This window comes from Globicephala melas, chromosome 3 (genome assembly GCF_963455315.2).
Source record: "Globicephala melas chromosome 3, mGloMel1.2, whole genome shotgun sequence".
Taxonomy (NCBI): Eukaryota; Metazoa; Chordata; class Mammalia; order Artiodactyla; family Delphinidae; genus Globicephala; species Globicephala melas.
In genome coordinates, this window is record NC_083316.1 from 165,024,084 (window position 1) to 165,036,755 (window position 12,672).

Genomic DNA, 12,672 nt, shown 5'->3' on the forward strand with positions numbered 1-12,672 from the left:
TGGAGAATATACACTTGGTGTCCAAGGAGGGGGAAAAGATCGGGAACTAGGAAGGGGTACATGAGGCACTCTCAGGCATGATTATCCTTAGGGAAAAAACTCGTCTTGCCATCTCAAAGCTACTACTTGAGTTCTGACAGGCAACAATTACAGGCAGTGCTGCAATGACAGAGCATTTTTCAGATCTTTAAGCCGAGGACAACTAATTCTAGCTATTCCACTAGTTTCCTGAAACAACAGGACTATGATTTCATCAGGAATAGACTCTTGAAATGCAGACTGATAAAGAGTGGTTGGATTATAACAGCCCAAATCTCTGTGGTTTGCCCACTTCAGAGACTATCTTGAGACTAATACTTTTAGAGTGAGTGCCTCTATCCGCAACTTTTTTTCCTACGCAACAACAGTCTTCAAAAACCTTAAAACACGTGCAACGCATTTCATGTAAATATGTCAGATTTCAAATAATCATTGAAACATATTTTTGGTATACCAAGACATGAATTAAAATATTTTTTAAAACCACATAATGAAAATAAGGACATTTTTAAGAAACCGTACGTATGTAAACAGTAAATTTCTTTAGACTTCACATACTGAGTATAAGATTTACCATAAAAAGATTACCTTTCTCTTATGCATCCCTTTAACCACAATCCAATACTTCTAATAATTTAATTAAACAGGAAAGTAATTAATTTAACCTGTACAGGGGAGCTCTAAACAAGAACATTTTAAGGTTTGTTAAGAATAACTGATTTACTGCACACCTGTAATTCTAAATTACACCACCAAAAATACACTGAAAGGGCTGAGCCAGGGCATTAATAGCAGTATGCCAAGGGAATATGAGAACCAGTTTGGAAGTATCCGAATAAACCACCAGGCTGGCTCCACACTTAATACAGTGCAAAATAGGAAATTGAGGTGAACTGCTTCTACATCCAGAAACGTCATGGCTGCTGCTGCTACCAGCTTTAAGGCTTCCAAAACTGAATTACTGAATGGTAAAGCAGTAAAAATGTCACCTACTTTATCCATCATGTCCCAAAACTGGTTCACACACTCCTAAAAATGGAAAAATAATTTGGCCTGCAATCTCTTACAAAATTCTAACAATTGCATTTTCAAAGCCACATTCCTGGTTCTTGGAACTACTATACCTTATTATCAATGGAAGTATCAATTCAGCGGTTCAACCAAATCACGAGAACACAAATTTGGGGGTTATTCCAAAAACTAATTCGAATGAGACCCAACTGTACTGTAACAGAAATTCTAAGCTTTATTGAAGCAGCAGTCCCAAAAACCAAGAACACTGCATCTGGGATGCCACATGACACGCCCTTCAGACAAAAAGAAGAAACTTCACTCTTGCCCTAGGAGCATTGGCAGGAATGATTTGGCTGATCAAGGCAGGAAAACAAATCTCACACCAAAACGTTTTTCCATCCATGTTACCTGGAGAAATACTACATGGGAGCAGCCTACATGACTGTACAGAGGTTCATGGTGCCTAGTGCTTCTGGCATGTCATGGTTGAATTAAGTGATGGGACAATGATGGCAGTGGGCCATTCATAATTTCAAAACCCAATGCTGGGAGCACCAGTACACATACCAAAATGGCCTATCCAAGTGGCATCTGTCACTGAAATGTTAATCATTTGACAAATCAAGCTCAAATCTCTTTTCATTATGAATGCTCCAGAAAAACCAGTACCTTTCAGTCCTTCAAAAAGACTCCATTTAAGAATAATTTGATTCTAGGTTTCCCTTGGGGTAGGGGTGAGGGGAGACCTCAACGCATTACACAAATGGTTCTCTATCAATAATTTTGTTTAAACCTGGGCTGAGCAATCTCTTTAGCCCTGTGTGCCACCAGCAGGGCCCAGAATCAGGAAAAGAAGACAAAAGAAGCAGAACAAGAGTATAAAAAGAAAGACACACGTGGTGTGCACGGGGGTGGGGGTGGGAATGGGGGGTGGGTAAAGCAGAGGACCATGGGGGCAACCAACCCCCTAGGACCTCCTGGTGGCAGCAGAGCTTCATTCAGTTGCTTCCTCTGCCCTAGGCCAGACTTTAACACCAGGGCTGTGAACGATGTGTGCCTAAAGGCACCAAATTACACAGCAGATGCTTTATTTTGAGCTATCCAATTGCCAATCTACTCTGTGTTTTCCTCCCCAGGGTGGGGAAGCTTAACAGTTTAAATACAAGCTACGGTTTTATAATTCAGGATCTGAGCAGCACAAGTTCCAGCTACCAACTTTTGATCCCAGGAAGACAGCCACAAAATTTAAACAAACTACCTTCCCGCCAGAACTTTAAAACAAAAAGGAAAAAGAAAAAATTTCTCCCACCTCATATGAAGAATTCAAAAAATTTCCTTAACACAAAGAGGCTCCCCTCAAGCTTAATCAAAGCCCTATTAACCATATTAAGCCAGTAAAATCATTCATAGGCCAAGGGATCAAACAAACAACCTGTTTGACACACAAGTGCATGACCACAAAAAGTAAAAATAAAAAAGTAGGATGGGGGGGCTTCACTCTCAAGCCTGGAGAGAACACATGCTCTACCCAGAACAGCTTCACTGACAAAAAAATAACCAAGGAATTATCCACAGAAAAGATGACACACCAACCTTCTGACCCTACTCAACCACCAGTACCATTACCTTTTTCTTTAACCAGGTCTTTAAGTGACTGCCATTTCACATCAAAAGGTATGTTTGTAATGAAGGCTCTGTATCTTTTAGTTGGATTGGCATACGGCTCAAAGCGATTGCCTCCTCTTTTTATGTTTTTCTCCTTCCTCTTCTCATTCTGAGCTGGTCGTTCTCCTTCACTGAATTCAAAAGAGAGGGGGAAAAAAAGTCCATATGTTAGCACAATACTAAAGACAATATTTGATTTTCCAGGTTTACAATCCCACACAAAGTTACATGTAACACAAGACTAATATTGATTCTGATTTGAAACAAACTAAAGTGGTCCATACAGCAGAATATTGCAGTAGTACGCTCCTTAAAACCCACCTATGAAAAAAAATCATTCCCAAGACAAATGTGCTTTCCTAGGCCTTCACACACTCCTGTGGGGCTCTAACAGAGGTGGGGGAGACAGGCCAACTCCCTGCCCAAGGTGCTTTAACGCCAAGACAGAAACAGGAAAAGAGAAAGAAGATTTGTAACATTTCATGGAACAGAAATGAGGTGGTACACATAGGTCCAACCAATCTTAGCTTTACAAATAAAAGTGTCTTTCATTGTGGGCGGAAAAAAATTGGACTCAGGTACTTGTACACCATTAGCATTATTCACAATAGCAAAAAGTGAAAACAACCCAAGTGTCCACCAACAGATGAATGAAATAAACTAAATGTGGTAGATCCATACAATGGAATAGTACTTATCCAGCCATAAAAAAAGAATGAAGTGCTGATACATGCTTCAACACAGATGAACTTTGAAAACATTATGCTAAGTGAAATAAGCCAGACATAGAGACAAAAGGAATAGAGGTTACCAAGGACTGGGGAGAGGTGGGAATGGCGAGTTACTGTTTAATGGCTAGAGTTTCTGTTTGGGATGATAAAAGAAAAAAGTTCTGGAAATGGCGAGTGGCTATTGGCATAGTGTACAACACTGTACCTAATGCCACTAAACTGTACACGTAATCATTTTAGAATGGCAAAATTTACATATATTTTACCACAATTTTTAAAAACAAAATTTTTAAGGGAAAGAAACCATTCTCTACTCAACCCTATTACTTTGAGGCTAGGGAAACTGAAGTCTGAGCAACGCTGGTAGGTAAAAGACAGCACGCAAACAATTCCACCTTTGGCAAAGAAGGGTGGATTCGTTTTTCTGACATGGCCTTTCCTGTAATCCTCTTTACCTTTGTGTGTTAGGTGCTTCCATGGAGTTAACATTTCTAAGCTCTACAGGTATGAATCTGGCTTAAGAGTGGGCAGGAAAAGTTTCACAAGAAACGCAGGCTCCCAAAGCACAGAACAAGACAGGCTGGAAGCCCAGTCCATAGCCCAGGAACCGGACAGGGTGTGCACAGCAGGGCAAGGCCCTGTGCCGGCTGCGTGTGGCTGTTCCGAGCCCCCTTTGACCATAGGCAGACACCTGTGAGAGCTGACCAGGAACAACTGGGGAGGCAGCAGCCACAGAAGTCCTCTCAGGGCACTAAGTCCAGCACTTCCTGCTTCCCAAGCCCTATGCTTTCCACCAGTGAGAATCAAGGGACTCCCAAACTACAGATTCTAGCAGAGACTTTGTGATCCACAACAAAAATGGAAAGAAAACAAAAAGTCAAGATTACAGCATTGATGATTTATAAGACCACCTTCTTTAACGTAAAGGGTTGATCTTTATTCTAAGAGATGTCTTCCCTGTGTGGGGGAGGGGTATTGTTCAAACATCAATGGTAGCTGGAGGATTTTCAGTGTACTTGGAAAAATTTAAGTCAGCAACCTTTTGTAGTCCCCAAAGTATTTTTTTCTACTGGTCCCTCATATCCAAACACAGCCGTGCCAAGTGGTAACCCAGTGAAGTTATCACCCTAGGCAAAACTAAGGAAAGCAACTTCCTCTATGATCTGAACTATACCAACATGCAATAAACAGACCTTCACATGGGTCGGCAGATGGGGGAGGGGGAGTAGGGCCACACCAATCCCCAGATTCCTAGAATTCTTCACTCTGTCTACCCAGGCTCACAACAGACCCTCCTCAGGCTGACTGCACACCGCAAGCACAGTCCACCCATCCACTCCATATGAAAGCCCTGCACCCGTCTGCCAGACAGAGCATGCATCTCACCCTCCCTACATAAGGAGGAAGTGTGTTACAACAATTCATAAAATGTAGATCAATCTACATTTCATGGGCCTACAGAGGGCCTGTGGGTAGGAATATATTTTAGAATTGGTTTCTTTTGAAACCCAAATATTCTACAATCTACATTAAAAAACATTATTCTGACACAGGGTTCATGACACAGTAATGCTTCCAGCCTGGGTTTTCAAAGACTGCCCAGCTCACCTTATTAGTTACAAAATGTATAAATAACGAATTACAAGACATAGTAGGTAACAAAGTGTCTAGGCCATATTCTGCCATGCATCATTACTGCTAAGAATAAACTACCCAATCTAACCCCAGAAGCTGGGGATTTGGTTTGGGGTTAATCCACCTCACATGGCTCATCATCAAGAAAGCAGCTCAAATGGGTTATGGCCAAGGTGTGAGCAAAGCACTACTACACCCAAGTCTTTCTCTGGCTAATCATTTCCTCTCTCTGAGAAGTTTCCTCCTATCTCATCACTTCCAGTTTCTTAAAAAATTGACCTTTTTGTAACTCTAATAATCACCATCAACTCTATTCTTGACAGAATTGTAGAAAACCACCCTCAAAGAAACCTCACGTGACGCATGTTCAAGTATAGATGATGTGACAGTTTAAGAAAAGCCCATTTATTAAATGTTTAATTCAATTTTCTCACTTACCTTCGGGATAAAATTAGGGGAATATGCTTCTAGCCCTAAAATACATATAACACTTAACTGTGAAAAACTTTTAGAAGCACATTTTTATAGGTAGATTATAATTTAGCTACACTGATGAAATAAACTGCTTTATCCTAAATACCCCAAATTTAGATTATAGAATCTTAAATGTTAAAACACACCTACCATACATTATCCACAACTAGATACTTACCCAGAAGAAAATATATCCATACAAAAATTTAGACCCGAATGCTCATAGCAACATTACTTGTAATATCCCAAAAGGAAATCTAAATGTCTACTAACAGGTAAATGAATAAACAAACTATAGTATATCCATACACTGAAATACTACTCAGCAAAAAGTAATGAACTACACACAACGTGGATGAATCTCAAAATACTTACACTCGAAATCAGACAAAAGAGGAGTACATATGGTAATATTTCATCATATACAACTATATTTGAGAAAATCTAATCTGGCAAACTAATCTATAGTGGGTTTTCTCAACCTCAACACTACTGATATTTGGGGGCCAGATAATCCTTTTGTTGTGGGAGGCTGCCCTGTACACTGTAGGATGTTCAGCAGCATCCCTGACCTCTACCCCAGAGAGGCCAGTAGCAGCCCCATTCCTCAGACTTGAAAATGAAGACCAAAAGTATCTCCAAGACACTTCCAAACGTCCCCTGAAGGGAAAGAAGAAATCACCCCACTGAGAACCACTGATGCATACTAATGGCCTGGGGGTGGGGAAAAAAAGGACTCAGAGGATTACAAAGGGGGAGCAAAGGGGGTTATGGTTGTATTTATTATCTTGATTCAGTGAGGGTATCAAATCGTACACTTCCAACTTATTCAGTTTATTGTGCCAATCATACTTTTTTTTTTTTTTTTTTTTTTTTTGCGGTACTCAGGCCTCTCCCGTTGCAGAGCACAGGCTCCGGACGTGCAGGCTCAGCGGCCATGGCTCACGGGCCCAGCCGCTCCGCGGCATGTGGAATATTCCCAGACCGGGGCACGAACCTGTGTCCCCTGCATCGGCAGGCGGACTCTCAACCACTGCGCCACCAGGGAAGCCCCAATTATACACTTTTTAAGTTTCCACTAGTTTCTTAAATTTCAAACCTGACCCCAATATAACTTGACTTTTAACTCCTATATAAAGTAACAAATTTGTCATCTTTCAAAGAAACTGAAGCTACCTAAGCAAGCTAAATGCCTTACCAATATTCTCCTTGCTAAGTGGCTCCCAATTCCCAATGAACACCCCATCTGATTCTGGCACCCAATCATCTACCTGAAGTTCTAAATAGACCCAATATGTTAAAAAACTTTTTCTGACATTCTGTCAACCTAATTCATGATACATCAATAAAGATAAGGCCAAAGTATCTGCAAGAACCTCTCAAATCATTAAAATAGATTAAGTATGTTTAATATGGCTTTGGAATTGTTTCACTGACTGCATTCTTTGAAAATTGATAATTTAACATGTCACTGCTCCACCATACTAGAATTATACTGTACATAAAGATCACAAGTAAAAAGATTGAGTGCCTGCCTACTTCACCAAGGGCTGCCACATTCACCATGTAAAACAGTGAATCCCTACCCTCCCTTACGCCTCCATGGCATTCCCTCTCACATATAATACTCTCATTATTCTCACAGTTTTTCAATCAAGTGTAGTTTGAAACGGCAACCCCGATACCTTGAAATCCTGACCACATCTCCTGAGGGAAAAGACTCCCCCACCCCCCATATTCCCTTGAGAACCATCCCTTATATAAAATGACTCTTCACAGAAACCCTTTCAATTCTGAGTTTCCCCTAATGCATTTAAGATGTGGAGAACACTATTCTAGCTCCAGGTCCACCTCTTCACTACCCACGTGACTTAAGCGCTTTCCGTCTCTGGTTCTTTACCAGCAAAACCAGCATAACCTGTATCCATGTAGCTCACAGGGATGTCTTGAGAATCAACAATCAGCCTAACAAAAAGCAGGTTGGTAAATGTTAAGCACAATACCTAAGGGAGCAGTACTACGGGTGACTAAGAGGTAGGGTTATCTAGGTCTGAACCCCAATGTCACCAACTCTTTGTCAGGCCTCAGTTCCTTCATCTGTGCAAGGAGGTTACTTATCCACCCTGACAAGTTTAAAGGAGAGACTTGGCACACTAACTGTGGCAATGATATATTTTTGTACCAAAAATTTTCTGGAGAATGATTCACTCCTTGCCTTCTACCATTGCACATACTGATTAAGCTTTAAAATAAGCCCACTGGGGCCGTGGCTGAGGAAACCTAGGCACTGTACTCATTACAGACTACCAAAGGAGCAATTCAGCTTTCACCTCTATGACTGCAAAACATGGTAATGGAAGAGACCATCTGCAAACTCCTAAATGAAACAAGCAACCTAATCTTTGCAGACTAGCATCTCCCTGCCTAGCCATGAATAAAATCAAAGAGCAAAGTGAAAGCAAAGAGCTGGCAGCATGCATTCAAACAACCTACAGCCCCTATTCTAATCTTGAGCTCACAATCAAATGTGCCTCAAAATTACTATCAAGTATACCATCACTTTTTAAAGTACAGCAAACACTCAAATCATTGCAAAGCACGGAGAATCTGGTTAAAAAAAAAAACACTTTAAATAACTGTGTTCAGTGAGAGGTTACCAGGGTGGTGTGTGGAAGCAGCAAAGGACCTGGAGTCAAGATGGCCTCCCCCAGATCTTTGGGTCAATTTCCTTAACCTGGGTCTTCTCAATTGTTTAAAAAAAAAAAAAAAGTTTTTCTTGACTGTAAAACAGTGTCAACACTAACATTACATCCCCAGGAATTTATACTAAATACAAAGTTTCATTTTTAAAATAGCCTCTCTCTCAGTTTTCTGATTCAGCCACAAGGTTACTCTGAAAGTGGAGTAGGTTAAGTCACTGATTTTAAATGGACAGTGCAAGCTTTATTTTTAAAAAATAAAATTTTAAATTAAAAAAAAAAATCAAACCTAAGCCTACATAGTCCTCTAAAATGAACGCTTTTACCTCCTGATTAATATACTCTAACTCTGAATCTTGATTATTTTTTTTAACTTCAGAATTTATTTTTTTAATTTATTTTTTTTATTCATTTATTTTTGGCTGCATTAGGTCTTGCTGCTGCATGCAAGCTTTTCTAGTTGTGGTGAGCGCGCTTCTCACTGTGGAGGCTTCTCTTGTTGCAGAGCACGGGTTCTAGGCACGCGGGCTTCAGTAGCAGTGGCAGCTTGCAGGCTCTAGAGTGCAGGCTCAGTAGCTGTGGTGCACGGGCTTAATTGCTCCACGGCATGTGGGATCTTCCCAGACCAGGGATTGAACCCGTGTCCTCTGCACTGGCAGGCGGCTTCTTAACCGCTGCACCACCAGGGAAGTCCCTTGACTGTCTTTAGATGGAACAGATTTCTCATCAAAATAAAACAAATCCTCCTCTTATACCCAGAAGAAAAGGAACTGCAAAACAAGCTGTCCCATCTGGGGTCCTCATCAAGCTTGCTATCTCACTGCCTTTTTGGTTTACAGCACACTCCACTCCTGGTGGAGACAAAGTAAGAAGAATCCAGTCTCACTCATTTCCCATCCCTCAAAGGCTTTCAAGATAAAAATCTAAATTCCTTCGTCTGGAATTCATTGCCCACCAGCTGGCCCCCAGTGCTCCAGCAGTTTGGGTTCTTTATAAATACATATCAAATATATAAATATATAAAAATCCCTAGTCTTTGGACACTCTCCTGTGCCTCTCTCCATCATCTTTCATCCTCCTCCCCCTAGAAGAACACCTGTTAACTGCCCCCAGCTGGTTAGGTTGGGGGGAGGGGAGCCCCTCCATGCTCCCTACCTAGTAACTCCTTTTACTAATACCACAGAACAATTACTTTACTACAAAAATATTCCTTGGCCTTCCCTGTGGGGGTAGGGGGGTTGTTTTCTAAAGAACTCTGCTTTAAAAACTCTGTGATGTAAAAAAAACACAACGAACACTAACTTTTCCAATGGCCCTCCCAAACAGATCTGAGTGTTCGTAACTTTCTAAAATAGTCTCTACTAAGCAGTCCTAGACTTTGAGGTTCTTTCCAACAAGGGCTCTTTTAGCTCTGAAACCTTCAGATTCTTTCTAATAGCCCATGTGTTAACGTTCGTCACAAAATGACTATTTGGAATCAGTCACAAAATGACTATTTGGAAATGGACAGTGGAAAATGGGAAATTTGAAAAATGTACCCCAGATGCTATAATCTATAACTAATAACTTCTCACCTAGCACGATTCTAGCAGCACTCCATCCTGTGATAAAGAAATAAAGGAAATAGGTAATGAAAAAAGTTTAAATGAACACATCCCTTTCCACAGTTTTCAATAATAAAGGGTTGGGAATACTTCTAAGATGCCTTTCTCTTGATTTCCAAGGACCAGTAACCACGGTATTTTGTTCCTCCCCACCTAAGGAGAGAAAGTTCAACAACATAGCTAGTATTTAGTGAGTGTTCATTAACAAAGCGTTTTAACTACATTCACTTTTAATCCCCACGAACTCCAATTAAAAATTTGTGGGAAGGCAAATTCATAGGAGACAGAACGTATAACACAGGTAACCAGGAGAGGGGGAGAAGAGGAAGTTACTGTTTAATTGGCATGATGAAAAAGTTCTGGATGTGGATACTGGTGATGGCTGCACAACACCGCAAATGCAGTTGACGCCACAGAATCGTACACTTAAAAATGGCTAAAACTGTAAATTTCACCTTACGTATGTTACCACAATTTTAAAAAAACGTATGTGGCAAATCAAATGTGTGCCCAGCCTTCCCCTGTCCTCCCCCCGACAGCTGCCGGGAGGAGGCAAAACGTCTCTCCATCTTTCAGGCGCCTGTAATCAGAATGAATGGGGTTCAAGGGGACATAAGGTGATGCTTTAAAGCTTTATGGAAACTTTAAAAACCGAGGACCCGAGACAGACCTCTAACCAGGACTGAAAGGGTGACGGAGTTTGGAAATGGGTGAACCCGCCTGATGATGGAAAAATCTTCCCCTGGAACACGGAAGAGAATGTTTCCTTTTTTTTTTTTTTCCCCCTATAGTTTGTTTCTACGGCTGAACATTGAGCAGCAGGTCCGATCTCTCCACAAATACCTACTGCGCACCTGGGGAGGAGGTAAGGGACTTGAGCCGTGGCCAGAGCGTGGAGCGAGGGGCGGTTCCGACAGAGGCACTTATCGCGGGGACGGGGGAGGGGGGGCTGGAAAGGAGGGGAACGGCGCGCGCCGGGGGGCGGGGGGGGGAGGAGGCTCCCGGAGCCGGCCTCGCGGTCCTTCCCGATACCCACCCGCCTCTGCTACCGTTTACCCGGACCGACAACGGGCGAGATCCTGCGTGCGCAATCCCTCCCCTCCCCCCACTTTACCGATCGGGAAACTGAGGCCCCGGGCCATTGCGGAGAGACGTGAAACCACGCGCCCAACCAAGGTCACCCGACAGGCGAGCGGGTCGCGGACTCCGGGGCTCATCGGCTCCGTGGCCCGCGCGCCATTATCCCCGCGCGCAGAGGCCCAGCCTGAGGCCTTTGCGTCGGGGTCGGGGTCGGACCCGGCCTGGAGGGACCGGGGGAGTTGAGGCCCGAGACCTGGGAAGAAGGAGCTGTCCTAGAGGCGCTCCCGGGGCCGCCCGGCTTCATCCCTCACGGCCTGGGCGGCCCCCACCCTCGGCAGACCCTGAGGGGAAAGCCCGGCCGAGGCCGCGCCGGTGGGAAGCCGCCAAGACCTAACAGAGCCGCCGCCGGCCGCCGCAGAAGTGCCCGGCCAGGGACAAGGAGCCGTGGAGTACTCACCCTTTCGGGCCCGGAGCTCCGTTGCCACTCGGCACGCCGGGCGCGCCGCTCTCCTCCTCCATTTTGGGCTCCGTCGCCGCCACCTCGGCTGCCGCTTCGACCCCTGCCGCCATTTTCTCCGCGTCTGGGCTTTGTGTGAGCGAGCGGGATGCGCGGCGCTGCGCCTGCGTGCTCACGTGATCCAGCTCGACCAGTAACGTCTGCTCGCGCCGCGGCGGCCTCCCGCCTCCTTCCCTCCAACCCCGGGCCACGCCCCTGTTCCGGGCCACGCCCCCGCCGCGCGCAGGCGCGCATCGTCAGCTGTTACTAATTCATTCTCGCAACTAACTTGCGTTTGGCGCCTACTGGATACTCCATCCGCTCTCCAGGTCTGGTAGAGGCACCATCTCTCCACCCCCCCACACGTGGACCTCGTCACTCCCAGCTTTCTGTAATCACAGCTAGGGCAGAAGGGCAGCGAAAGTTCTGTTTACTAGGCTAGAAAGGAGTTAGGCAGGCAAGGGTAGGACACTGAAAGACCAGGCCGTAGGACAAATGTGTAAAATGCTCTCTCTCTAAGCAAGTATCGTCCTGCACCAAGAATATCTGGGCTCTATCCGACCTGTCTCCCCACCACTCTGAGAAGTCCTGGGCGCAGAGCCCATGGCCTAGGTCTCTCTCACTAACAGCCGTCAACAACCAGACGCCTAGCTGGAGACTTTGAATGTGTTTATGAATGTTTCTTGAGTGAATGAACAAGCAAGAAGCCAAACATGGTGATAGAAATCACACGATGGAGGCTCCTTCCTGCCTGACCGTCGGTCCCTCTGCCCTGAGAGCTTGGCCCTGTCCACAAATGGGTTTTCAGGGCTGTTACAGGACCATGTCCTGGGACAGCCACAGTGGCCTGGGAAGAGGCCAGAGCCCCCAGCATTCAGAGGTCTCAGGCTCCCTTACCCAGCAGCCACCCCTGGTCTCTGTTGTCTCTGGTACTTTGAAATAAATGCTTCACTGGATCTTGAAGAAGTTCCCATCTAACCACCAAACTCTAAGCTCACAATGGGAAAAATGGGTTTTTTTCCCCCTATCTCACAAAATAACTACATTTCATCAGGCTCTGAGGAACTATCTCACCTGCCACACCTTCCTCCAAATTAAATACTTAATCCAGCCAGGCTGAGAACTCCAGGCCCGGAGAATAAGTCCAATAGCCCAGGCTAAGGCAGAGGATAGGCCCCAGCCTCTCTTTCCAGCTCCCATTCCCAAGAACTTCCCAGACTCACCTGTCTCAGAAC

At 44.2% G+C, this 12,672-nt stretch overlaps 1 protein-coding gene across 1 annotated transcript in view; it reads right to left on the bottom strand.

Moving 5' to 3' along the window:
- The window catches only part of HNRNPM (heterogeneous nuclear ribonucleoprotein M), a 39,057-nt gene extending 27,505 nt beyond the window's left edge, over positions 1-11,552 (bottom strand). Inside the window, exons 1-2 of the mRNA XM_030879569.3 lie at positions 11,399-11,552; positions 2,680-2,849 (exon numbers count right to left, since the gene is read on the bottom strand). Of these exons, the coding sequence (XP_030735429.1) occupies positions 2,680-2,849; positions 11,399-11,511 (283 nt within the window). The 5' untranslated portion in view covers positions 11,512-11,552. The remainder of the gene's footprint in view (positions 1-2,679; positions 2,850-11,398) is intronic.
- Between the last annotated feature and the right edge of the window lie 1,120 nt (positions 11,553-12,672).